General features: G+C 48.3%; 4 protein-coding genes and 1 pseudogene across 4 annotated transcripts; 1 reads left to right on the forward strand and 4 right to left on the reverse strand.

Annotated features, from left to right (window-relative positions):
- Positions 1 to 1,078: 1,078 nt before the first annotated feature.
- On the reverse strand, positions 1,079 to 4,687 carry LOC102709488 (phospholipase D alpha 1-like). The gene is made up of 3 exons (XM_040527626.1): positions 4,487 to 4,687; positions 1,786 to 3,682; positions 1,079 to 1,712 (listed from the first exon to the last, which is right to left on the reverse strand). Exons 1-3 carry the CDS (start codon positions 4,604 to 4,606, stop codon positions 1,261 to 1,263), a joined length of 2,469 nt encoding a protein of 822 aa, XP_040383560.1. The 5' UTR covers positions 4,607 to 4,687; the 3' UTR covers positions 1,079 to 1,260.
- Positions 4,688 to 13,941: 9,254 nt separating this feature from the next.
- LOC102716526 lies at positions 13,942 to 15,704 on the forward strand. Its single transcript, XM_006660571.3, has 4 exons — positions 13,942 to 14,482; positions 14,746 to 14,816; positions 14,971 to 15,169; positions 15,258 to 15,704. The coding sequence occupies exons 1-4, from the start codon at positions 14,339 to 14,341 to the stop codon at positions 15,447 to 15,449; spliced, it is 606 nt and encodes a 201-aa protein (XP_006660634.1). The 5' UTR covers positions 13,942 to 14,338; the 3' UTR covers positions 15,450 to 15,704.
- A 134-nt stretch (positions 15,705 to 15,838) lies between these two features.
- Positions 15,839 to 17,779, reverse strand: LOC102709768 (UBP1-associated proteins 1C-like). Its single transcript, XM_015841131.2, has 3 exons — positions 17,716 to 17,779; positions 17,191 to 17,375; positions 15,839 to 16,966 (listed from the first exon to the last, which is right to left on the reverse strand). Exons 1-3 carry the CDS (start codon positions 17,777 to 17,779, stop codon positions 16,016 to 16,018), a joined length of 1,200 nt encoding a protein of 399 aa, XP_015696617.2. The 3' UTR covers positions 15,839 to 16,015.
- A 2,369-nt stretch (positions 17,780 to 20,148) lies between these two features.
- Positions 20,149 to 21,182, reverse strand: LOC102710050 (annotated as a pseudogene).
- A 1,730-nt stretch (positions 21,183 to 22,912) lies between these two features.
- On the reverse strand, positions 22,913 to 25,897 carry LOC102710329 (translation initiation factor IF-2-like). Its single transcript, XM_040527828.1, has 4 exons — positions 25,740 to 25,897; positions 24,687 to 25,522; positions 23,360 to 23,661; positions 22,913 to 23,218 (listed from the first exon to the last, which is right to left on the reverse strand). The coding sequence occupies exons 1-4, from the start codon at positions 25,828 to 25,830 to the stop codon at positions 23,101 to 23,103; spliced, it is 1,347 nt and encodes a 448-aa protein (XP_040383762.1). The 5' UTR covers positions 25,831 to 25,897; the 3' UTR covers positions 22,913 to 23,100.
- Between the last annotated feature and the right edge of the window lie 1,248 nt (positions 25,898 to 27,145).

The following is a 27,145-nucleotide window of genomic DNA, read 5'->3' on the forward strand; positions in this document are numbered from 1 at the left end:
AGAAAAGGTGACCTACAAAAAGGAAAGGAAAGAGCGAGATGAAAATAAAATGGGCTGAAATGGATCACATCAAGCCCACAACGAGGTCCGTCCTTCTAGTTTCTTGTTTGATGGGCTGGGCTGAAATCCAATGGGCTTTTAACTTCTGGTCACTTTTTAGCAGAAACGTTTAATCCTTCTCACAACAACTGTGACAAGAGAGTAACAATCTGTTGCTACGAGTGTCAAAATGTTAAATTTTTCGAAATCCAGACAAGGCCTCATTGACTTTCACAATAAGGATTTCAAAGGAATTATGCTAGATTTTCACACACACACAAATCAGTTCAACCTTTACAAATATCATGAGAAAATCTCATGTTATACAAAGGTCGCGTTTCGTATGAGCGTTGGTTAGTTAACTTACCCTAGCACAGAAAACGTAGTAATAGATTATTATATAATTAATTAATTATTAATTATTAAAAATATAAAATAGATTAATATGAATTTTTAAAACAACTTTCCTATAGAAATTTTTTTTCAAAAATACAGCGTTTAGCAGTTCGGGAAGCGTGTGCACGGAAAACGAGTGGGATAAGTTAACTTATAGGGGCCGAACGCAGCCAAAAAATAATAATTTATCCTCCTCTGAGATAAACTTGATTATTTTGTACTCCCTCAGTTTTTTACCTAACATCATTGACTTTTAAATCTATATTTTACCCTTAATCTTATTTAATTTTTTTATAAATATGCAAAATTAAAGTGTCTTGGTAATAAATCAAATTATAATAAAATAATTAATAGTTATATAAATGTTCTCGAAAAGACAAATAATCGAACGTCAATAAAAAATCAACGGTGTTAAATAAAAAAGTGAAGATATTATGTCCATCGGAGTCTTAACAGTAATATTCTCTCAGCTTTTAAAATATATAGCGCGGTTGATTTTTATACATAACGGCTGATCTCTCGTCTTTATAAATATATAAAACTATAAGTCACCCGTAATTACATTTAATCATAGCAACATGTGTACTGTTGATCCAAACAACGAAACGATGGAATGTCACGTCGAAAAGGCAATAGCGTCATATAGTTAAAGATGGACTTAGGCATCCAATTATCAGATTCCAACGCACGGTGAATGTCTAGTAGCTCTTTCCAATAGTGACATCGCGAGATCCAACATGCACACGTGTTCAGTTGTTCGCATTCGTGAAGGGACGACCGTTGCATCAACTTTTGTACATGCCCGGACGAGTGGACGACACAGTGTCATGTGGTCAGAATGGCGGGAAGCTTCAGCGACCTCCTCCCCTTCACCGGCGCCGTCGTGTCGGGGAAGCACCCGTCGGCCGGAAGGTCGGCCACCTCGCCGAACTCCGACACGGTGATCGGGAACGGCAGCAGGTGCCCCGGCAGGTCCTCCGCCCTGTCCTGCGTGTACGCGTCCCACAGCGACTCCGCCGCTCGCCGCACCGCGCGCACGCACTCCGCGCTCTCGGGCTCCAGGAACACGCCCTCGCCGCCGCCGGCGGAGCCGTGGCCCGTGAGGTGCTCGTGCCACAGGGACACCCGGAAGGCGTGCACGAGCCCGCGCGCGCGGCCGCTCGGCCCGTTCAGGTGCGCCGGCTGGTAGCTCCCCTGCGCGATCTCGCTGTCCCGGTTGCCGGCCAGCGACCGCTCGTTGAGGTTCGCCGAGCCGACCATGACGTACTCGTCGTCCACTGCGGAGATCGAAGACGGTGAGAGCTCGCGTGGCAAAAAGTGGTGGTGACGGAGGTTGAAGAGAGCGCGTACCGATCATGAGCTTGGCGTGCACGTAGATGGGGAAGCGTCGGTTCACCTGCGCGCGCCAGTAGTCCGTGCCCTCCTCCGGCGTCTCCGGCGGCGAGTACTCGCCGGGACGCGGAGCCTCCCGGTTGCCGAGGCAGAAGAAGTTGAGGAAGTCGCAGGGGTGCGCCTGGCCGCGCAGCCCGGCGTCGTCGATGGCCTTCATGACGATGCCGTACATCATCTCCACGGTCAGGCGGTTCCACCGCAGGATGGCCTGGACGGAGTCGCCGGCCGGCTCGCCCTCCGGCCACATCGGCGTCACGACGTACACGGCGAACCGCTCGCCGCTCCGGATCTTGGCGGCGACCTTGAGCGCGATCTCGACGGGCACCAGGTTGAGGCAGCCGGCGTCGCGGTCCTCGGCCCACGACGCGCAGCCACCGAGGAAGTACTGGTTCTCTATGTAGATGAACCGCCGCGCCCGGCGGATGGCCTCGAGGTAGCCGGCCTGTACGCTCCGGTCGATCGTGACGTCCTTGCCGGTCGTCAGGCCCACCGCCGAAGCCGCCGCCGGGTCGGAGGGGAACCCGACGACCGACGCGTCGTCAATGGACCGGAACACCTGCACGTTCCACGTGTCGTCGTCGGCGAAGCTGCCGGGATCAGGGAACTCCGTCCGGCTAAGTTCGAGCAGGCAGTCGTTCAACTCCGGCGGCGCCTGCTTCCGCCACCGCTGCTTGAAGTTGGCGAGCACGTCCCACGCCGCGCGGCCCTCGAGCCTGCAATGGACGTCGTGCCAGGGCTCCCTTGGCCCGCCGCGCTGCAGGCCGGCGTGCTTGAAGTTGTTCTGCAAGAAGTCATGGCGGTACGTCGTGTCGAGGTCCCCGAACAGCGTGTGGTTCTCGTCGTCGTACCTGCCGTCGCAGAGGTCTATCCCGCCCACGAAGCTGACGATCTGGCGGCGGTGGCCGTCCGCGTCGCCCGGCGCGGCGGCGTCGAGGGTGACCGTCTTCTGGTGGTGCGTGAACTCCGCGGTGACCTCGACGTGCTGCACCATGGTGAGCGACGCGTCGGCGTTGCGCGGGCAGAGGAAGCACCGCACGCCCGTGCCCTCGAAGAACCGCCGCGTCTCCTCGTCGTGCGTCTTCATGAGGCCGTCGTTGCCGAGGAAGGAGACGGACGTCTTGTCCTGCCACGGCATCACCAGCACGGCCACCCCCTCGTCGGCCTTCCGCCTCAGCAGCTCGCCGAGAGTAATGCCCTCGGCGCCGGGGATCATCCGGGCCGCGTCGCGGACGAGCGTGATCGCCGTGTTCACCGACCACCCGGCGACGTAAACGAACCGCCGCGCGTCGCGGATGGCGACGTACAGGTCCTCCCAGAGGCGCGCCGGCCGGTACCGCCGCCCGCCGGCGAGGCGGACCCCCGGGTCGAACTCGCCGGACAGGTGCGAGTTCTGGTACAGCGTGACGCGGCAGTTGCTCCTCTCCGGAAAATACGCCGGCCTGACGCCGGCGAACCCGGGGAGACGAACGCCAGCGTCCCAGCCCGGGTCGGCCTCCACGTCCAAGAACCGCAGCCGGACGCGGAGCTTCGGGGTGTGCGTCCCGTGGCTGCGGTGCTCGCCGCCGCGGAGGTTGAGCCAGCCCTCCACGGGGTCGCCCGCGGCCACGCGCGCGGCGGGCACGTGCGCGGCGCCGAGGACGCCGGCGCCGACGAGGTGCTGGCTCTTGACGGTGAACGCCACCGGCGCGGCGGGGTAGGCGCAGTGCAGGCGGAACGACTGGTTCCAGACGGGGTTGGTCGGGTGGAACTCCACCTCGCGGGTGCGCGCCACCCTCGCCGCGCCGACATCGACGTCGACGTAGATCCTGTGCCCCAGCCAATGCACGCCCAGGGACTCCTCCAAGTTCTCCGTCGCCTGTTCGCCGGCGAACCACGTCGCACCACCATCGCTCCATCAGTATACACAAAACCATTCGCAAACATTTCACTCCTATTCGATCTGTCACTGTAATACTAGAGATGTTCAGCGAAATGGATTCTAATCTCAGAGATAATATCCCTCGATTTTTTCATGCCATATAAATAGTTATAAAAATCTTTTAAAAATAATAATATATGTTAATATATGATATATTACTTTATAAATAGATTCAAATTTGACTTTTATAAATTGTAATAAAAGAATAAATTAATTTCTTTTTACTATAGACATTAAAGTATTGTCTATTTATTTTTGTAACTTTTAGGAGTCAAATGTGATTTTTTATGTGTATATTTATACAGTGATATATTACATATTAATCTATACTACTAAATAATTTAAAATTGTTTATGACCATTCAGAAACGAGCGGATATCACTCGTTAGAAAGAGTTCCCCGCGTTTGGCTACTAAAACGACTTTTTGCATGAGTTCATACCAGTTGTTTTAATTGTTTGTTTGTCTGTCATTGCAGATGTCGACAAGAGGATTATAAGGATTTTGTATCTTCTAGAGAAGTTGCAGCATTGGGACAAACAGATCGACCAAACAAACAGTTAGTGGTAGTGGAGTAGGTGATCTCCAACTGCAAAAGGGAGAAGGGCATCCTTGACGGCCAATCCATTAGCTCACAAGCAAGAAGCAACCATGAGAGCAAAGCAAGCACCACTAAACTAAGCCAAAAGAATGGCACAAAAAAAAGAATAAGAAGAGCTTATGAGCGTCGATGTCACAGCACCTTCATGATCCGGCCATGGATGGCGTTGTGGAGGTCGTCGGCCTCGAACACCGTCAGCTCGAGGACGCCATGGAGGTGGTCGACGGAGCCGTTGCCGCCGGCGACCTCACGCGAGCCCATGCCGGCTATGGCTGAGAACTCCTTCCTCTGCCACCTCCTCCCACGCCGCCGCGTCTGAGAAACCCTTTTTATAACGAGAAGATTGCACAGCCTGTGGTCACTTCTGAAAGCCGCCTCGACGAGGAGAAAACTTCATTTTTTATGCTCGCTTCACGTCCCTTTCCATCGCCTTTCCACTGTGCTCTTCCATGAAAACTCGGTATCAGGCCACAAAATCAGATTTTCCTCACATTTTACCTCGGCTTTTGCACGCACGTTTGCTGAACGGTTAAATAGGATATTTTTTTAAAAAAGTTTCGATAGAGAAATTCATTATTTTTGAAATATTTTCAGTTTTGTAGTAGTTAATTATATCATTCATATCATTAAATAGCTATCACAAAATCAAATAATCTTTCGTCAACAATCTTCTAAAGAACACAACCAGATTCCTTACTAACTTTACTTAGCCAATGTAATTAACATTGTGTAGTAGTAGTCATATTGCTAATCTCTCGATAATTTTTACTTAGCCAAATGTAATTAACATTGAGCAGCCCTAATGTATGGGCTAATCCGTCACAACAATCCACACGACAATGCAGCGTGTAAGAAAGGACGTTTCCCTGAATTCCTAGGCAACGGTGCCGGCCACAAAAGCTTATTCTTCAATGCTTAAATCATCGGGAGAACTTTGTTGTAGGAGTTTAATTGACTATGATGGTTTGGATTGGTTAAGCAGCATCATGAACAGGTTGAAATGGAGAAAAAATAACGACCAAACGCGGTAGTGGTCCAAGCAGGAACACAAGGCACTCTAATTCAGGATTACAGATCAAAGACGCAGGCAAAAGTTAGGTTCCTATGAATAATGCGCCATTTGAAGTTTTCATGTAACTAGAGTATTTCCAAAATCAACCCACTCAAATTCAGCAGTTGGGAGCATGTCATTTTATTGCTAGACAACGGTGGATAAAAATTTGTGATCGGTGATCCCCCAATAATCAGATGCAATATGGCAGTATGGCTTATTTCAGTTTGCTAGCTACAGGTGCACAGTGCGGTAATCATCAATATTGTGTTTTTACAGGACCCTAGTATGACAATACCACTTATAAAACATCGAGCATTTTTTTTCATCCTTGAGAAGGTATTATGAGGTACCACTGTTTTCTACGTAAAATTTGGGATACTAGAAGGTATCAAATTTTACGTAGAAAACGGTGGTACCTCCTGATATTTTCTCAAGTACGGTAAAATTGCTTTAAAAAATCAATGGCTTATAACAACAAGTGATTGCAGTAAAACTATACATGCTGGATTTTCCCAGATATGAAAGTAATTTTGATTATGTTTGATTCTTTTTGAACCAGAATTTTTTTGGCAGTCCATGGATTTACAAGCTCAAACTGTTTTAGCATATTGAAGGAAGGAGATTGCTATAACATACCTGGAGAACAGAAGATTGAATGTGTGATGTCATTCAATCATGACAGGATTAGAGTGCTGGTTACACAGAAGCAATGCAAATGACAACAACTTCCACATACGGATATACCATACCAAACGAATGAAAAACAGAGAGTGAGGGCACTAAACTGAACATCTTCTTTGGTTCAATACCGAACTCCAAACACACCCTAACGGTGTGATCCACAACAACACGTCTCAAGCAGCAAAAACTGTTACATATACATCCATGACAAACTTCGCAAATGTTCAAGGAAACTTTTTAGCTAGACAAGTGGAAAGTCACCTTCCTTTGAATTTTAAGGGGGGGAAAGAAGAGTTTGTAACCAGACAAATTCACAATCTAAGACCACAAACAGAACAGAGAACCACAGGAAAAGCGATATCGACATGATTATTCCTATAAGGAGAAGAATTTTCGTTACTAGTAGCTTGAGTTTTGGGCAAACAACACTTGCTTGATCAGGGGATAGCAAGGTACTGTCTTTGGCCGTAAACTGCAAGTATATGGTTCATTCGGGATGGATGGTATCCGTAGGAAAAAAAAAAGAAGTATTTAGGGTTCCTTTGGGTTGGCTATTGTAGATGTCTTCGGTTCAAAGGGTGCGTTAGCGAGGATGGGTTGGGGTTGGAATTAATGGTGCACGTAAAATGAGAAATATCATTAGTATATGATTAATTAAGTATTAGCTATTGTAAACTTAAAAAAGATTAATATGAAACTTTCAAGCAACTTTCGTATAAACTTTTTAAGAAAAAACGCGTCCAAAAGATTTACTATGTTTAGCAGTTCGGGAAGAAGTAGAGATTAGATCAGACCGGCTCTTGCAGCGCCCAAAGTATTTACTATGTTTGATTTCTTGACACGATGTTCTAGAGTATAGAAATCATGGTAGTTTCTAGCATTAGGAGTGCCCTTAGTCCAAGTTCTTGAGCCAAAGGGACCGGTGGCGAGGAGGGAGTTAGCACCAAAGAGACAAACACCAATGACCTATTTGTAAACAACTTATTTTATAAATAGGACCTCAAAAGTGGCAAAACTAAATAACTAATTTTACAAATCAGTCGTTCGGTCCTCGGTGTTGGTGTCTTTAGCATCGATAACCTATTTGTAAACTAAATTATTTATAAATAGATCATCAACACCAATCTATTTGGTGTTGACTCTCTTTATGGCCATGTTTAGGGGAACTTATGATTATAAGAAACAATTGTTGAGAAGACAACTTTCTCAAAATCTTGAAAACCGAGTTTTCTAGCTTCTGGTTTATAGTCCATTTTACTTTTGGATTTTGCAATAGTAGATTCTCAAAAGCTAGATATTGTTTGGGATAAATTATAACTTTTGGAGATTTTATGTGAAGCCGCATCTATTGAAACCACCACAAACAAGGCCCATGTTAGCGGCCATGGGGGGTGAAGGTGTCTACGCCAGCGTTGTTGGCGTCGAGCATAGTACAGAAAACCGGACTGGAGGTTGACTCGCTCTGGCTGTCAGTTCATCGGTCAAATCGCTAGTTTTTATTTATTAATATTATACTAAGTTTATATTATTTTTGATATACAACCATCATAAATAGATAAAATATGTATAAATAAACCAATATATCTATTGTTATATGGCTATAGCATCAAAAAATAATTATAGTATGGTAACCTAAGAGCAACTCCAACAGTTACCCAAATTCTGTTTCCTAAATCTGCTGTTTTAGCAACTTTGTAAACAATATGACAAATGAAAATTTATTTTATCTCCAACAGTTATCCAAATTCTACTTGCCAAAAACAGATTTAGTCATCAAAACAGTTGGTAGCTGACGTGAGGAGATCGCATGTTGCTGTCTTTGTTGTCGCTCTCGTCGCCCAAGCCGAAGCAGTCGTGCCGTGCCACCCTCTAGCGCCGCGCCGCGCCGCCGCTCGGGTCCCTGCTCACGCGCCCACGCGGCCACGCCCCCCACGCCCTTCCCCGTGCTGCCCGTGGCCGCCCGTGCCGTGCCACCGCTCGCGCCGCCCGTGGCCCACGCCGCGCCGCCTGCTCTACTCGTGGCCGCCCTTGCCGCGTGTCACGCCCAGAAATTTACACCAAATTTCTGAACAATAGCATGTATTAAATCTCGGTCCAGACATCAGCCCGAGTACACACTATGACAAATTAATACACAGTTCCACGTCTTAAAAAACAAATAAAAACAATTATCTATCGAAATGCAGCGGAAAAGGAAAACAAACTAAACCATCTAATCTTCAGCTTCAGCTGTCGATGACGGCTCCACACCACAGGCACTCTCGACGGCGAACTGAACCTTACTTCAATCTTCGGAACAACCTTCTTCTGACACAGGCTCTGGCACTTGCTCTGGTGGGGGAAAAATTAAGCAAGGCTGAGTACAAACCACCATACTCAACAAGTAACACCCAAGAGAGGAGAATAATGAATGCAACAGGGTATCAAGGATAGGCTAAGATTAACTTGCACAAAAGCTGCAGTAATTTAGCAAAACAGTAAATAGAATAGACTAAAATAAAAGTAAAGTAAACATTTAAAATAATCATCCACTGTCCAACGTTACACCACGTTGCAACAGGCCCAAACCGCTGTCGAACGTTACACCACGTAGCGACAGGGTCAACCCTCTGTCCAACGTTAAACCACGTTGCGACAGACCCAAACCACTGCCAACGTTACACCACATTGCGCAGGGTCAAACCAGTTCCAAGATTAATGAAATTATTAAAGGGGTTCAACTAATCCCAATGAGTCTGTCGGTTCGCCCAATAACCGCGGGCACGGCTATTCGAATAGTTTTACTCTACAGAGGTGTACAACTTTACCCACAAGACATGGCTGCCAAGCATGTTACCATGCCCCAACGTATCACCACGATACCTCAGTACGGAAACCATGATAAGACCTTTCACCTAACCCTCCCTAGACAATCGCACCACACTTCAGGTTTCACCCCCTCCTTTACACCAAGTCGGGCAGTCCCCTCTTGTGCCTTGGTAGATCCGGAAGCAGGAGAAGCTTTCGTTACATCACGATTGCCCGTCCATACTCCATCACGCCTACCCTTGCCTGGGTACGTCGAATAGGGACAAGCTAGATTACGAGTCTCACCGTTGCCCATTCTGGCTTGTGGTTAGTACGTGTAAGACCTTCAGGGTTTCCTGAGAACCGGTCCTTAATTGCCATGGGCACGACTCTCAAAACCATGCACCCACAGCCCACCATAAGCAATATTTTAGTTGTATTAATCCTCAACGGGAAATGAATAATGGTAGCAACTATTAAAGGTCTATTAAAGTTTAATCAATAAATAAGAATTGTTGAGCTAGTTGAACTAAGCATGGCTAAGCATTGACTAACCCTAATTCTAGTCAAATTAACCCTGGGATGACAATAATAAATGGGAATCAACGGATATATTGGTAAATACCCAATAGATAAATACAATAAATAGATTTGCATAAAGCAATGCATGTTTGAATGTAAAAGGGGGGGACTTTATAATCATAGGTTCAATATGATCAAAGAAGGGTGCCACTTGCCTTGCTTAGACCCACCAGGAACTTCGGCGACGACTTCGAGAACGAACGGCGCTGCGACGGGGTCAAAACCTACGACAAACAAGGCAAAACCAACAAAACAGGCTATAAAACTACTGAAACAGGGAAAGAAACTATTTTTAATGGATTCTTGGCATTTTTCTGGATTTAATGAAACTTGAATGGACCTAAACGGAGACTAGATGAATTACTTATGAATTTTAGAAGTTTTCTGGGTTTTTTAGCTAAACAGAAAAATCCTAAATCAATTATTGCGCAATTAATGGGGCTGCTAACGTCAGCGAGGAGAGAGGAAGGGAGTGCTGACATCCGGGTCCCACTGGATAGTGAGACAAGAGGAGGAGAGGGGCTGACAAGGGGGCCCAGGGGGAGAGAGAAAGGGAGAGATGGAGGGAGCTGATGGAGCGGGCCCCACATGGCAGAGAGAGGTGGTGGCTGGTTAGTGGGCCCTGCCAACCAGAGGGGAGGCAGAGCAGAGGAGAGGGGTGGAGAGCTCGGCCGACGGCGCGGGGAGTGGGCGGCGGTGGGCGGCAGCCGGCGTCGGCGGCAACGGGCCCCTGTGGCAGCGACTAGATGGCGACGGTGGCGCACGGTGGGCGGCGACCGACGGGCGGCGGCGCACGGAGGGCGACGACCGATGGGCGGCGCGGAGGGGAGGACATCGGCCGACGGCGCGGGGCGGAAACAGCGACGACACGGCGAACGCGGGTGCACCCTGGCAACGGCGGGGTCGCGTCGGCGATGGTAAGGCAAGGGAGACGACACCGGGACGGACGGTGGCGACGGAGAAGGTAGTGACGGCGAAGGGACTACGACAACAACAAGAGCGCGCACGCGCGTGGCGGCTGCGTCAGCTTGGCAGTGGTGCCCGCAGGGGGAGAAAGAGGGGAAAAGAATGGCGGTGGCTCACCGGCGATGAGAACGGCGACGACGAGTCGGTGGGATCGGGTGGCGGCGGAGGACGTTGGCCGACGGCGAGCGGCGGGGCGCACTCGCGGTGGCACGAAGAAACAGAGGAAGGGAGGAGAGCGGGCTCACCGGGGTGGCGCGGCGACGACGGCCGATGCGACGAGATCGATCGGCGCTGGGCGACGGTGGCGCGGCAGACTCGGCGGCGGAGCAGCGTCGGCGGCGCGAGGGAGAGGGGAATTTTGAGGTGGCGGCTACCGCGCGTATGGTGGGGAGGCGGTGACGGCGCATCGCGGCGACGGCGGCGTCGGCCGGGCGGCGCGCGCACGGAGGAAGAGCAGGGGGGATGCAGCAGGGCGGCGGTGCGGGAAAGCGGGGGCAGCAAAACGACGGCGTGACGGCGACGACGTCGGGCGGCGACCCAGCGGCGGCGGTGCGTGGCTCCTGGCGCTTGCCGACGGCACGGGGAGGTCTGCAGCGGCGATGAAGAGGGAAGAAAGAGGGAGAGAGGAGAGGAGAGCTCACCAGCGGCGACGGAAGGCGACAGCACGTCGGCGAGGAAGAGGCGGAGGTGGAGACGCGGACGAGCGACGGCTTGCGACGTTCGGTGGCGAGACCGGCCAACGGCGTCGAGACGACGGGGCACGGCGGCGGGAGGGACGAAGGGGCGGTGACGAAGCTCGGCGACCACCGGTGGCGACGAAGGCCGGCGGAAGGTCGGCGAAGCCGAGGCGGAGGTGGTGACGCGGGTGGGCGGCGACGTCCGATGGCCGACGGGGAGATCGGCGGCTGACGGCGACGGAGGGAAGCTTCGGCGGAGAGGGGGAAAGTGGCGGCGGGGCGGCGGCGCGAGGATTTTATAGGTGGCGGCGCCGGCTAGGGCGGAGCGGCCGGTGGAGACTGAGTCGACGACGCGGCGAACTCGGCGGCGGCGGTTGCGGAGCGGCGCGGCGTCCGGAGGTGTCGGGGCGGAGGCGGACTCGGCCGGCGCGGCGCGGCGTGGAGGCGGGGGCGCTGGCGAAACCTGGTCGCTGACAGGTGGGCCCCACCTGTCAGGGGCGCGAGGGGAGGAGGGAGGCGGCGCGGACTCGCGGGCGCGGGCGCGGCGAGTTGGGCCGGAGCAGCGGCCCAGGCGGGGCGCGCGCGGGCGGAGGAGGCCGGAGCCGGTCGGCTGGGCCGGCCGAGAGGAAGTGGGCCGGCTCGGCTGGGCCGGCCCGGGAAGGAGAAAAAGAAAAAGAAAAAGGAAAAAGAAAGAGGGAGGAAAATTGGACTTCGGCCCAATTTGAGAAGGAAGGGAAAAAGAGAGGAAAAAGGAGGGAAAAAGGAAAACCCCACTTTTGCCGAGTTTTAAATTAATTTGTTTGGCCAAATTTTATACTTCTGCAATTTAAATTTAAATCCAGTTAGTCGATTTGCGAGCCTCGATTTAATTGAATTAATTCCTTTTAGAGGGATTCTTCCTGAGTTAATTAAGCCAATTGTTGCTTACGAATTTCTTTTACGATTTTAGGCTTGGGATAAAACTCCGGGCGTGACACCGCGCCGCGCTGCCGCCGCGCCATCCTGTGCCATTAGCTTAGTTTACATTAGCAAATTGGTTTAACAGTAGTACTCCGTAACACCATACGAAGAATTGAAGAGTTGCAGACATTCTCACGACAAAGCATAGAGCTGCAGACATTCTCACATAGCACGATAACAATGCAGATGTTGTAAGTATTTCTTGAATTCAATCTTGTCTATTTTTCTATGTCCTTGTTGTAAATTGAACTGTATATATCTTATCTTGATTTTGAAAACAAAACCTGCCCAAATACGAATTTTGTACCAAGGGGGGGGGGGAATGATAATGCGAAACCAATCAAGAAGCAGCGGCGGTGTGACCGATCGATCGATGGATCGTCATAAGAAGGTGGTGCTGGCGAGGCCGCGGTGGAGGAGGTTGTGTGCGATGTTGTCCCTGGAGCGCTTGGCGGCCTCGGAGCGGATGGGTATCTCCGGCGAGGTCTCGTCGTCGACAAGCTCGTACCGGAGCTCCGGGTCGAGCACCTCGTCGCATGTCTCGCAGATGTTGTGCAGGATGCAGCAGGCGCCCAGCACGACGGGGAGGTCCTGGAGCTTCACCTCCGTGCACTTCTGGAGGCATGCCCACCGCGCCTTGAGACGCGCGAACGCGTCCACGGCGATCGCCGGAGCTCGTCCACCTTCTTGTTGAAGGCGTGATGCGTCCACGTCAGGTTCTGGTGCGTGCAGGGGACCACCAGACTAGGACCCAGTCCATGAGCGGGTAGCTGGCGCCGCCGACGAGGCACGGCCGGGGGCGCAGCAGGAGCCGCGGGGGCACGAGCGGCGGTGTGGCCGGTGGGCGAGCTGCCGCGGGGACGCAGCAGCCGGCGGCAGCGAAAACGGAACCCGGCGGCCGCGGGATGCCGGGCGGCGACGACGGAACGCTGGACGGCGGCGCCTCGGCAGCCGTGCGGCGTAGGGACGGCGATGGGACGACACACAGGAAAGAAGAACGAAGCACGTGAATTTTCTGGGTGGAGACGTGAGAAAAACCCAACGTCGTACTTTCTGGATGCCAAGTGAAATTCGGATTTCCATATATGTGCATAAACGAGAGGATATGACAACTTGCTAAAATTTAGGAACCGGAATGGCAAACTGTTGGAGGCAATTTTTTTACGATTTGCCAAAAAAACAGAGATGGTAAGTTAGGACGGGGAGCTGTTGGAGTTGCTCTAATAAATTTATAATGCAATATTGCCATAGGATAAATTAAAAATCAGTCTGATTATAAAAATCCATCCAATTCAATGAAAAACCGTCGATTCACCAAAAATGGCCAGTTCACCGGTTTTTTTTACCGGTTCAATTGCACTGGTAGTCTTTGAGCAGAACCGAGTCACCAAGTTTACCGGTTTTGGTTTTTTGGTTCAACCGCCAGTCCTGTCCAATTTTTTTACCATGGCATCAAGACGTTGGACCTGGGTGCGAGAAAAAGGATCCATTCCTGAAATAAGATGTTCAACTGTCTATTTAAGAAATTCGTTTTTAAAAAGCTACAATGTTAAAAATAATGGGAAGTTAATCACATTTTTCTTTTTTATAAGAATGGAAGGAAAAAAAGGTGAAACTAAATTAGTTGAAGTTAGAAAAAAAAGGCCAAAAAGCCAAAACCATGGATGGTATAAAAGGAGGAAGAGAAACGTGACAAATGTGCTATTTGAAGGAGCTTTTGGTTGCTAAAATCTAAATAACACTTAAATTTACAGTCGTATAATAAAAAACAAAGTAGAATGCCAAAGCTGGCCTCCATGTGGCCCAAGCACCCAGCCAATCGTCATCGGTCATGGCTCATGACTCATGACCCAGCTCAACTCAGCTCCATGAGACCACAAAGCACACGCAGCACAGGAGGCAATCAACCAACCGCGTCGTCGACGGACACCAACCAATCTATGGCGGAAAAAGAAGCGGCGCTCTCGCCCGCCTGCGTCGCCTCGTCCGAGGCGGAGACGATGCGGCCGCGACCCGTATCGGATTAGACGGATATGGGTTGGCGAGGAAGGAAGGAAGGCGTCCCCTCCCCTCCTCTCCTCTCCTCGCTGTCATCGTCTCCCCTCCCCCCTCCCCGAAATCCCCCAACCCTCCGCGCTTGCCTCGCCTCAACCCGCCCTGACTACCCCTCGGTCTTCCTCCTCTCCCCCGTCTGGATCTCGCCCCCCCCCTCCTCACGGCGCCCCCTCTCGTCCCTGGTGAATCTTGGTTGTTGGTCTCGCCGCCGCCGCCGGTGCTCCTCCTCCGATGGACGGCGACGGGGAGGTGCGGCTCGTGAGGAGGAAGGGCAAGAAGAGGCCTCAGCCGCCTGCGCCGTCGGTGGTAGAGAGGGATGAGGCCGCGAGGGGCAGGTTCGACGCGCTCCGGCGGGACTATCACGATTTGCTCAAGGTGAAGGGGTTTGCTCCTATGTTTCCTCTTGCTCTTTAGCCGATGAATCTCCTATTTTTCTATCTTCCCGCCCAGGATACTGTAGTATCTCTAGTGCTCCACTTGATTCAGTTGATTGTAAACTCCGGAGTCGACGAATTGATTGCGTAGTTGATGTTGGTAGTAATTAGGGTTGTTCAGAATTGGTTATGGTTGCAGCAATGGCTAATTACATATTCATGAAGATACTTCTTAGACTGAATCTGATAGCGGTTTCGATGCAGGACACTGAGATGAAGAGGCGGCGGCTAGAGAGCATGAGGCAGCGAAACCTTGGCCTGCTTGCTGAAGTCAAGTATGAGAGCACTTCTGATTCTTTCTTGACTCTCCATGTTGCCATCTACTTGTCGTTAATGAAAGCACGCTGTGCAAATTTCATTGTAAACAGTAGTATTGGCCCTTTTATCCGGTTTCATCTAATTAACCGTGAGCACTTTTTTTTTAATAAGGTTCTTGCGAAAGAAGTACGATTCTTTTATGAAGGATGATGGTTTACAGAAAGCACATTACCGGCTGAAGGAGAAGAAAACCCCGCGAGTTCCATATCATGTTGGAAGCAATGATGCTTCAGCACATTATGGAGGAACCACTGAATTTCCATCTACCAGTAAAAGAACAAATTTAGACCTAAATCAAGATTCTGCAATGGTATGTAACTATGTGTATTGGAAGGTTATGGATATCTAAGGAACTCGGCGTATTTCTGACATCTTACATTGCTTTCCTATGCCTGCAGAATGATGAGCTTGCTGATTTCCTCCCGCACCACAACCATTTGGAACTTAAAAGGCCTGCCCAGGCTGGATTAGATGATGATATTGTGGCAGCTGATGTCAACCTATCAGCCTGTAGGGATACAGGGAACTCGCCGGCAAGCGATGATAAGAGGAGTGTTGCGTGGCAAGACCGGGTAGTGGTGAAGGTCTAGTCCCTTCCGTAGATGTGTCTATGAAATTACATCCTTCTCAGATGATTAACCGCACTTTCCTAGATTTTTCTGAAACATTTTGCAGTTGCTTTGTATAGAAACAATTGTTAAGGATACTCATTCTTCAGGTAATACCCCTGTTACATAACTTGGTGTATCATTTGGTTTTACATGCCTCGAGGCAAGCTCGATCTGACATTGTGATACGATGAAATTTTGAATTGCCTCGCTTTGACTGTGTTTGTCACTCAGATTGTGTTTTTTGTGTCCTTTTGGGAACATCATGTTTTGTTTAAATGATTAGTTCAATGCTTTTGTTATTACCGTTCATGTATGAAATAATTGAACAGAAAGCAACGCATAGGCTCTCCATTGCAAACATGTCGCTGAGCAAGTTGTTCAGCATCCTGAAGAGCCCCTTATTTCTGTACTGTAATATACAAAAATATATAAAACAAAAAGTTTAAGTTCCCAAATTAACTTGATAATATGATTCAGTTTCATACAACGCCATCGCATAAATGAAAAGCTCGGTGGTCAAGAAACACAATTTTCATTCCATTGCATCAAGCTTTTCCCCGAAGCATTTCCTCGAGCTTCGCCTGGTGCTTCCTCCCGGCACGGTGATGGGCCAGCATCTTCTCGCTGTTGCACTGCAGTTTGCAGGCCTCGCAGAACGCCAGCGACTCCTCCTGCTTCGCGTGTCTCTTCCCTCCGAGATGGTCCGAGACCATCCTCTCGCTGGTGCACCTCACGCTGCAGACCTCGCAAAAATACAGCGCCTTCGACTGTTCATGCGTCTTCTCCGAGCTTGCACTCGTGAAGCTAGTAGAGCCATCTGAGGACTCTGCCTTCTGCTGATGTCTCGTGCTCCTGCAGTGATCCTCGAGCTGAGACGCAGAGTTGCATCTGGCCTGGCACACACTGCAGAACCATTCAGAGCGTTGCTTATTTGGCAGCTTGGGAGGATCGCTGCTCTCTTGTTTGGCGAGCTTGGGAGGATCGCTGCTCTCTTGTTTGGCAGCTGCTTCGCGCAAGGCCTCGACTTTCAGCTGGTGCCTCTTGCCCTTGAGATGGTTGTGCAAGTCTGATTCGCAGGTGCAGAGAGCCTGGCAGACGCTGCAGATCCATGGCGCCGTCGTCGTCGTCGTCGTCGTCTTCTTCTCTGAACTCCCTGGATTCTTCTTGCTTTGTTCCAGCAGGGCCTGCGTGCTTGCTTGGTGCCTCTGGCCCTTGAGATGCACGTCGAAGTCCCACTCGCCGGTGCAGCTGACCTGGCAGATGCTGCAGCTCCATCTCGCCGTCGGTTTCGCCTTCTGACCGGCCATGGCCTTGGCTCTCTTCTCCAGCTCTGCCACCTTCGCCTGGTGCTTCTGCCCTCCGCAATGATCCCGCAGGTTGCGCTCGCTGCTTGTTCGAACGTGGCACACGTTGCAGCTCCATGCCGATGCTGGCGTTGGCTTCTGAACTGCCGGTTCAGGCTTCTCTGAAGCCGACGGCTTTTTGTTTGGTACAGTCTGTTTGTGAGACAAAATTGTTCAGTTTCAGCAGAGCATTAGCAAAAGAAATTGCGAGACAAAATGTAAGTAAACTAGCATTAGCAATATATGAAGATCGCACTAATACCATACGCATATGCACGAGTTTGGGAGAACACTGCATTAATGTTAAGAAAAACAACGAAGTATAGACTGATCCGTATGTTAGCTCAAGAAAACATAAAGATACGTATGTTTCTGACCTCAGTGGCTGCAGCAGCGGCAGCGCCGTACCGGGGCGTCGGCGACGGCGACGGCGAGGCATTGCGCAGAGCCATGGCGCGCTCTATCTTGGCGAGCTCGGCGACGATGACCTCCTGCCGGAGACGGTCGTGCTGGAGTTGCGACAGCAGCGCGTCCCTCACCACCGCCATCGGGTCTCCTGCATCTGCAGGCATCCACAAATCCACACCTAAAACTAAGCTAATTAAGAACTAGCAAGGCCTAATCAATCGCTGTCAATTGCCGATGCAAGATGAACAAACAGTTTCAAAGTAATCTTCTAATCAGATTTTATCTTTCACATCACACAAGCAGATTTGTGCTACGTAATACTAGTAACATTTACATTTTTCTTTTATCTAGTGCAATGTAGATTTTCATCCGTCATGAATGCAGGGTCGGAATCTTGGCATCAAAGCACAAGAAACGAATCGCCTTTGCATCCGACCGTCTGGACCAACGGGACACGAAGAGAGAGGGTGGAGAGGAGAGGTTTCGATGCATACCGTGCGGCGGAGGGTTGCCGGCGAAGCGGCTGCCGCCGGCGGGGCCACGGCCGGAGAGCTCCATCGGTCGATCTATCAGAGAAGGAGACGAGCAGTGCACCGGAGAAAGCGAGCTAGCATAGGAATGAAAAGCAAGAGTGCAAAAGCAAAACAACAGGAGGCGGCTTTTATAAAGCGCCGGACGCTAAGAACATTCTCAACCCATAATACTAGATGTAGTTTTCATAAACTTCACATCATTAAGAACTAATACTAGATACAACTGTTCCAATGCAAACATCCCTATTCCATATTTCAATTTAATGCTATTTATCTCACATGATATCTTGAATGTTGCGTAGAAACCATGTCCCATGCAAGACATGATTTTATTCTCTTTCTTCATTTATTCACTTATCATATCATCTTTTATCTTAGATGATAATTTAATTAATATTATGAACACCATTATAGTCATTGGGTTGGGAATAACCTAATTGAACCGCGGAACCAACCAATAATGGTGATGGTGATTTAAAAATGGCGGCTTTATTCTCATTTCTCAGTTCTCACGCAAACATGGCGGTAGTATGTTCACAGGGAAACTTAGTGGCAAAGGAAAAAACAAAAAAAAAAGGCAGGAACGAACCCTCTCATGAACGTGAAAATGCTCACGTTTAATTCAAGTTCGTCGGGCAATCGGGCCTGGCCGGGAAAGCGAGTGCATTCAAGAGGAGATTACGGCTGGCTTCATTGTTACTCGTAGCGTCGGTCAAAGTACCTCTGATACGTGTGGTGTGGAGTACTATCTCGCATGGGAAATCATCGAACCGCTGGTGGCATGATTTAATCCGCGGATGTAAGAGCATTTTTATAGCTTATCTAAATTTTTGTAAGAGTATATTACCATTTGGATAACCTATTTAACCGATCTCTGGAAATCTGTCCTTAACCTTGCTGTAGCTAATACGGCAGTGTAACCTTCCTTTGTACTCGCACTCTCGTTATGTAAATTTGAATACAGGTGGGGAAACTCTCCCCCCGGTAAAAAATCAAAAGAAAAAAGGATAACCTATTTATTAGTTATCACTTTAACAAAATATCGATATTACACCATCTATATATATATTATTAATATTTTGTTACCATCTTTTAATAACATGTTGTTATTGCTGCCTACTGTTATGATTGGATGTTGAGATAGAGATATGGAGAGAGGAAAGATGACATTCATATTTAGAGTTTCTATATTTTTAGATGTTGTGATAGATAACTTTTTGGAACTTTTTTCTCTCTCTCACCTCATCTATTTTCCCTCACATCATCACAGTAAGCCCACTTCTTTTTCTAGGAATGTAATTATTCCATTCAGCGGTATTTTACCCGAATCATAAACGATGTGATTTTTGTAAAAAAGAATAAATATATAATTATCTTATGATACTATGTTAAATCCATTTTTTAACTTTAGAATAGTTAACTCAGTCATTTTGTACATTTAAATAATTATTGCAAAATCATTTTGCTATTTAGCCATTTAACCATTTAGCACAAAAGAATAGACTCGCCGGCCCATACCTCAACGCAATGTCGCCCTCAAAATGGCAGAAAATAAACAGGCAAATGTAAGGAATGATATTTTGAAGTGTACAATTGCGAGTGGCATTTTGTCAAAACCAATTCCAAGGGATTAGGATCCTCCGACTTCAGTTGAATAAAGTGAGTTGTAAACAGTAGGGGTGACTTCCTGGTATTCTTAGACGTCCGATTTGAAGTGAACGGACAAGATCAGCTAGCTACGGTCTCCAAAACAATGCAGCAGTAGACACAACAACTTGTGTATTTGTGTGCGGATGGAAGTGAAACAAACCGTGTCACCTACAGCATTCAACGAATCTTCACATCATCACATGCAAAATGCAGGGTCATCTTTTCGCTTTTTCAAAGAAAAAGAGAAACAAGATATTTATAAATTAAAAATAATTTATGAATAAAATTTTTTATAGAAGTGCTCTTAGTAATCAAAAACAAATGCTGAAAATAAACTGTAATAAAAACCCAAATTAACTCAAAGTTAAAAGTTAAAAAAATTAACTTATAAATATAAACAGAAATAAAAATATGGTACCCATTGAGTCTGCACTTGTGCAGGCGAAATTGTGCACGGTCAGTGAAGGCCTGAAGCCAACTGGTTCCATGCGCATTATTGTGAAATGTGCTCTTGATATTGACAGACTATCATCCCGAAGTGCCCCCAAATTATTTGTACGAGTGAATTATGAATATAAAGCAACCTGAATTATAGCAAAGGCACATTTATAACCTCCGAAATCAACGATTGACATGAGGAACAACAGATTCAAATTCATACAACGCCATCGCGTAATTCAAATGATCGTTGGCCAATAATGCCAGCCTCTTGCTTGAAAACCTCCCAAATCCAGACAAATATCGTCATTTCATTTCATTGAGCTTTGCCCGGTGCTTCTTCCCATAGCGATGATCTGCAAGAACTTTCCCACTGCTGCACTGCAAATTGCAAACCTCGCAGAACGCCATCAGCTCCTCCTGTTTCAGGTGTTTCTTCCCTCGAAGATGGTCGGAGAGCATCCTCTCGCTGGTGCACTTCAAACTGCAAACCTTGCAGAAATACAGTGCCTTCTGTTCATCCATCGTCTCTGAACTTGCACTCACCACAATGCTCGGTTGCACCTTAGTCCCATGTGAATTCTTCTTGCTTTGTTCCAGCAGGGCCTGAGTGTTTGCTTGGTGCCTCTTGCCCTTCAGATGGGTATCAAAATGCCATTCACCGTTACAATTCACCTGGCAGATGCTGCAGCTCCATCTGCTGTTCCTATGGATTTTCTGCCCCAGCTGCTGCAGGAGAAGGTTTCGCCGTCGTTTTCGCCTTCTGTCTGGCCATGGCTTTGGTTCTCGACTTCACTAAAGCTGCCACCTTCGACTTGTGCTTCTTCCCGCCATGGTGATCCCGCAGGTTGCGCTCGCTGGTTGCTCGCACCTCGCACACGTTGCAGATCCATGCCGAGGGTTGCATTGGCTTCTGAACCGCCGCTTCAGATTCCTCTGAAGACGACGGTTTCTTGGGCTGTATAGTCTGTTCAATATGCAGGTTCAGTTAACATCAGCGAATGAAAATTCTGAGAAAAGATACAAGTAAACTAGCTAGCTAGTGCATAGAGTGATAAAGCATGTTGCTGTCTTGGAAAAACTTGCTTTGTGGCGACAAAAAAATGTTTGGGACATAGATATGAGAGACCAAGAAAGGGTTGAGTCGAAGAAGTATGCTGATACATATTTTTGTTTGTTACCTCATTGGCGGCGGCGCCATGCGACGGCGGCGACGGCGACGGCGAGGCATCGCGCAGAGCCATGGCAAGCTCTATCTTGGCGAGCTCGGCGACGATGACCTCCTGCCGGAGACGGTCGTGCTGGAGCTGCGACAGCAGCGCGTCCCTCACCACCGCCATCGGGTCTCCTATAAGTTCGCGCGCCATGAATCTGTCAACTGAGTTAGAAGCACACGAAAGGGATCATGATCATCCTTTCCACCACCGGATCGAGCTCTGTCCTATAAGTTCCAACGAATAAACCAAACATGGAGATAGTGCGTGTGTGTGAGAGAGAGAGAGCAGTGAGCTTCGATGTATGCATACCGTGCGGCGGCGGAGCGTCGGCGGTGCCCCGGCTGGGGAGCTCCATTGGTGGATCTGAGGACCAAATGAGAAGCAAAATCGTTGGAGCAAAGCCTTTGTAGGAAAACCGGCTGGATGTTAACGTTGGGAAGAAGAGCTTTTCTATGTGAAAGCCATGGATGTTAATTATTACGGAGATTAAAACGGCTGCATTTTTTTGTTCTCAGTTCTCACACATCAACTATGTTCGCATGACGCTTGAAAACTTCTAGGCATGGGAAATCATCGAACTGCTCATGGCCTCATTGGCCAGCATGCTTTCATCTGCACGTAATTGAGAAGCCATGGAATTGCAAAATCCTATGGTAACTAGGCGTCGGTCAAACTTTAAATGGGGGCAGTGTAAATAAAAATTTGGGGGCGAGCTGCTATTGAATATTATTCATTGAACGAAAAACTAAATTTGGCGCTTATGTGAATAGCGAAAAGATCCATAAAATGCGCTGTGGGTTTAGAGCAAGTTCAATAGTATAGCCAACTGCTAGCTCTAATTATTCTATAGTTAATCTAATAGTCAATTTATATAATAATTACCTATAAAACATTAATATATGGCTTCACATGTCATACACACGCCGTATCTGGAAGCATATGCTGCAGCTGACCCTCTTATATCTTTAAAATATACTTATAGTTGGCTTATAGCCTGCTATTGTACCTGCTCTTAGAAATGTCATTCTCACATTCTTAGAGTACATTCAAGAGATTGTTACAAATCAATTCTCAAAATTGTTTTATTAGGAGCTGCCCCAAAATAATTACCCCTATAAACCTTCGCCAGCTCCAAAGTGCTTTTATATTTAGATTTCCAAAATTAATTAGTTTGCAAGGTAGGCAGTGGTTGGACCGGTAGTTGGTTCAAGATTTTTTTTTTCTCCTATGTGTGTTCGCATTACCCGCCGTCTCGCCTGCGGTAGACACACGCACCACCTTGCTCGCGTGCATCGCAACGGACGCGTCACCTCTTCGCAATCGCACCGCCTTTGGGCACGCTGGGTCGGTCAATTTAAGCGAGAACAACACGTATAGGCCCGGCTTGCCAAAGACACTCTCGAGCAGCTCCTCCCGGATCAGCTGCCCGCGCTACAAAAATAGAAGGGCCACCCTGGACAGAGCCCACCCCCTCGGTGCGCGAGTAGAGGCAGTCCATGGACGGTGGATGTGCACGGCGAAGGCGGTGAGCGAGGGAGTGGAAGGAGGCTGCACGTACAGCGAGGCAGGCGAGCAATACAGAGGCTGGGCATTAGTGGAGGCAGCCAAAGGATGGAGGGGACGGAGGAAGGGCGCAGGAAAGAAAAAGTACGCACAAAGAAAGAAAAGGTCTGCGCGAAGAAAGAAAAAAAAACACTTTTGCTATTGATTAAACATTTGATTTTTTTTATTTTTCTATCAAACACATAAGCAATGCATCATGTATGCAAGAGGTTGAGGGAAGCACGTGTATGATATTTTGACTTGCATGCATGTCTTTAAATTATTATCCAATAAAAATGACTAATAGGCGGAAAAATAGAACTTCATAGAACTATTCGAGCGAAAAATACATGCCGCAGCATAAATCTTTCTTGAGACAAAAATATAATTCGGCTCTTCAGCCGCAAGCAAGACCAACTGTAGGTACGAGCGTGCAGAATAGTAGCACACAACTGCGCCACATATAACAATTTGAAGTTTTGAACGAAGATTCACATCATTACATGAACATGGAGTTCTGCCGTTCCCGGTGCCTCCTCCCGGCGAGATGCGATTCCATCATCTTAACGCTGGAGCACCGCACGCTGCAGATGTCGCAGAAGTAGAGGCAACCATGGCTCACCGTCTTCCTGCCCGGGTCAGACGCGCCCGTGCGATCAGAGGTGCCAGTGCTGCCGCCACCATCTCCATCTCCTCCTCCTCCGGCGCGCGGCTTCTCCCGGTGCTTCCTGCCACCGAGGTGCGAGTGCTGCTGCTGCTGGTGGTAGGCACTGCCGCCGCTCCATTCAGATAGCTCTGACTTCTCGGCCGCCTTCTTCTCTGCGTGCTGTGCGGCTTCAGTGTTCATCGCCATCGCCGTCGCCGCCGTGGCCTTGTTCCCCGATTGCAATGGCGCGAGGTTGGAGCGGTGCAGGAGGGATGCCCGGTGCTTAACCAGCTCCTGGGGAGAGGTCACGCTGACATTGCAGAGGGAGCAATTGATCATCTCCTGGGACCTCGGCTTCTTTGCCGGTGAGGTTCCTGCAGTCAGCTGCCTCTTCACGCCGGAGGATATTGTTAGCTGTTGCAGAGCAAGTTTATTCTGAAGAATCAGCACAGTAATACACCTCAAATAAGTAGGTTAAATAAGCAAATATGTGTAAACAATGGTAATGGTACAGTTCAACTAAGTTAATATCCAAATAGTATAAACCCTTGTTCTGCAACACTAATGATAAGGGTTAAGATAAACTTGCTGGTTTTATATCGCTAGACATTTTGTTCTAGGCCTTACAATTCCCCTTGCCCGGTTGCTTACATCGATCTGCCCGTAAAGGCAAACAATATGAAAACTGATTTAGTTCACCCAGTGAGTTATATACCACTTTAAACCTCACTAGTCACTACTAAAGCAACTAAATTGATGGAGTCTAGTTCTCCACCCACAACCCCTAATCAGAAAGGATTAATGCACAATTCCCAATCAGAAAGCATTAATGCTGGCTGCTTATTCTTGATATTGTGCTGGAGTCCTAAATAAATGGCATTTTGATTCCTAAGTGCTTAAGATCTTGTGAATGTGAAAAGAACAAGCTACCCTGATGGTGAGAGATCAATAAAAAAGAAATGTATCTTGTGTACTAGTGTGGCATTGTAAGGAAATATGGACTATGGACACATGCAAACTTAGTGGCTGTTTGGATTAATGGAATTATTTTAAGTTCTCGTCACATCAAATGTTTGGACTTAATTAGAAGTATTAAATATAGACTGATATCAAAACTAATTGTATAAATAAAGGCTATTTCACTAGACAAATTTTTTAAGCCTAATTAATCCACGATTAGCAAATATTTACTGTACCATCATATTCATAGTAATTGACTAATTAAACTCAATAGATTCGTCTCCAAAATAGTCCAGAGTATGGGATGGATTTTATTAATAGTCTATATTTAATACTTCTAATTAGTATCAAATATTCGGTGTGATAGGAATTTAAAAAAAGTCTCTGGAAACAAACAGGGTCTTAATCCAACAATCTTGATATAGGTAAATATCAAAATGCAGCCAAACTGGGGAAGAATGGTAACCGAAGTGAATGACCTCATCATTGAACACTACTCGCTTCTGCTCGTCCAATGCTGGAATATCCTGAACGCGTTCATCGGTCTGGCGTCCGGTGATGGACTCCTTATCTTGAACACGTTCATCGTTCTGGTCTCCGGTGATGGACACCACGGGCTTCGTCGGTCCAATGGCCTTGCTTGCAGTACTCTCGCCCAAAAGCTCCATGCCATGGCCGTCGACAGCGATCTCACCTTCTTCGCTCACCTGACCAACGAGAGCTCTCCCCCCTGGAGTCACCCCTTGGCCGAGCAATGCCTGGCCTACATCAGCAATGGCCTCCTCCACTGGCACTGCCGTAGGCCGCCCCTTTCTGGTCGGCAATGGTGTGGACTGCTCCACGTTAGGAGCCACCGCCGGTGAGCCAGATGGCCCGCCGCGTTCCTGCCGGTCGCCGTCGTAGGCCGGCCGTCCCTGCGGCATCGGCGGCGACGGAGAGCGCTCCACGTGCGGGTAGACCGGGATCCTCACCGCCGAGGGGCTCCGGCGCCAGCACGGGGACTCCTGGTCACCAGAGCCCGCCGCGGGGGCGTGCGACTGCCCCCCCTCCCATGGCGCGCCACGCCACGCGTACTCCGGCGCCGCGGCGAGCAAGTCGCCCCGCGGCCAGGGCAGCGGCGGCGTTGCCGGCCCAGCCTGGTGGCGGGCCGCGGCGAAGCGCGACGCCATGGCGCGCTCCGTCTCGACCAGCTCGCACCGGAGCATCTCCCGGCGGATCTTCATCTTGTGGAGCTCCCACAGCAGCTCCTCCCTCCGTCTCGCCAGCGCCGCCGCCAAGGCGTCCCCCTGCGCCGGAGCCGGGCTAGGTTCGCGTGCTTGCGAATGGCCAGATCATCATCAAATCAAATAATCAGAACTAAAAAAAGATATTTTTTACTGCAACATCAAAACCTTTAAATCTATCATCACATCATCCTTTGCCCTATGATCATAGAGTACAAAGACAAAAGATTGAACCTGCGACACAAGAAAATAGGTCTCTTTTTTTTCGCCTGGAGAGACAGGGGGAAACGGCGAGGGTAGAGCCATTACCGTTGGGCGGCGTGGAGTCCGGGAAGCGGCGGCCGTCGTCGTCGCCGCCGTCGGGCAGCTGGGTCGACTGGACACGGCGGGGGAACTCCATTGGCGAGTCCAACGGAGGTAGCGGCTTCGTTTATGATTTGGGCGAGACGGCGAGAAGTTGCCGGTGATTTGGGCGAGTTGTGGGGCGGGCTGGCGGCGCTGCGCACACGCGATCTTTTGGGAAGTTTTGAAATTTGGTACCCGTTTGTGAGGCAATCGTATTCGTACGTGATGAGGTCGGATGAACGTTGGTTAAAGATAATGAAGAGTCCAAAACTTTTTACTTATATAAGCTTAAAATTTAAATTTAAAGTTGATTTTGAAGTTTTTTTATTATAGATTATTTTTGGCAAAATTGGTTATGTAGCACCTACAAAATCTCAATTTTAGTATTATAGCATCACAAGTGACGGGTTCAGTTTAATACGTAGCGCTGAAAGATTGGGCCATTCTTAAAAAAGTTCAGATCTGCATTTATACTCGTCCACTTTTCATGTTTCTACTGAATAAAATACTTCCAAACCAAGCCTTAATAGAGGAGAGTAACGATGGTTGAAACGTATTTATTATTGCTATAATTTTATAATGATATCCGAGCTCTAGAACTTTTCATTATTTGAGACTGAGAAGCATTAAAATTATGAGCTTTTGTAAATTTATTATTAGTTTTTTCTAAATTACATGAATGCCAATTAACTTTTCAATGATATTTCCAGTGATATTTTAATAACGTTTTAAACTAGCGGTGAAGTTTCCCTTGACCCTTAAATTATAAAATTAGAGCAAGTTTAATAGTATAGCCAACTAATAGCTCTAATTTATTTATAGTCAATCTAATAGTCAATTCATACAATGCCAACCAACAAAACATGTACTATAATGTTTCACATGTCATGCACACATTATGTCTAGAAATACGTGTTGCAACTAGCTATAAAACTGTAGCCCATCTCTTTCTCTTATCTATTATCTTTTTAAAATATGTTTATACATGCTCTTACTAGTTTTTTTTTTTACCATGGTGAGTATGATGTGACGCGCATTGAACAGCTAGTAAGAAAAGCTGGGGTGGACTGGACAGGGCTAGCGTAGAAACCCAACCCGGAGGCCCCGAGAGCTGCTATTAATGCCAGTGATGGGCCGACATTGTTTGAGCATATGGCCCAAACCATATTCTTTCGTACTAGTAATTCGATACTCTACTAGAACATGTATTGATAGAGAAGAAAATGTACTACGTACAAGTTACAGTTTACGTACATGGCATGCAGGTGTGATCTCTCCCTCACTGGTTATTACCCCACGTAGTTTAGCAGCACCCGCCTTAACCCAAGGGGAGGTTTCATCAGATACACGACTGACCCACACCAGTGAGG

Source organism: Oryza brachyantha, chromosome 9 (assembly GCF_000231095.2).
Source record: "Oryza brachyantha chromosome 9, ObraRS2, whole genome shotgun sequence".
NCBI classification, from domain to species: domain Eukaryota; kingdom Viridiplantae; phylum Streptophyta; class Magnoliopsida; order Poales; family Poaceae; genus Oryza; species Oryza brachyantha.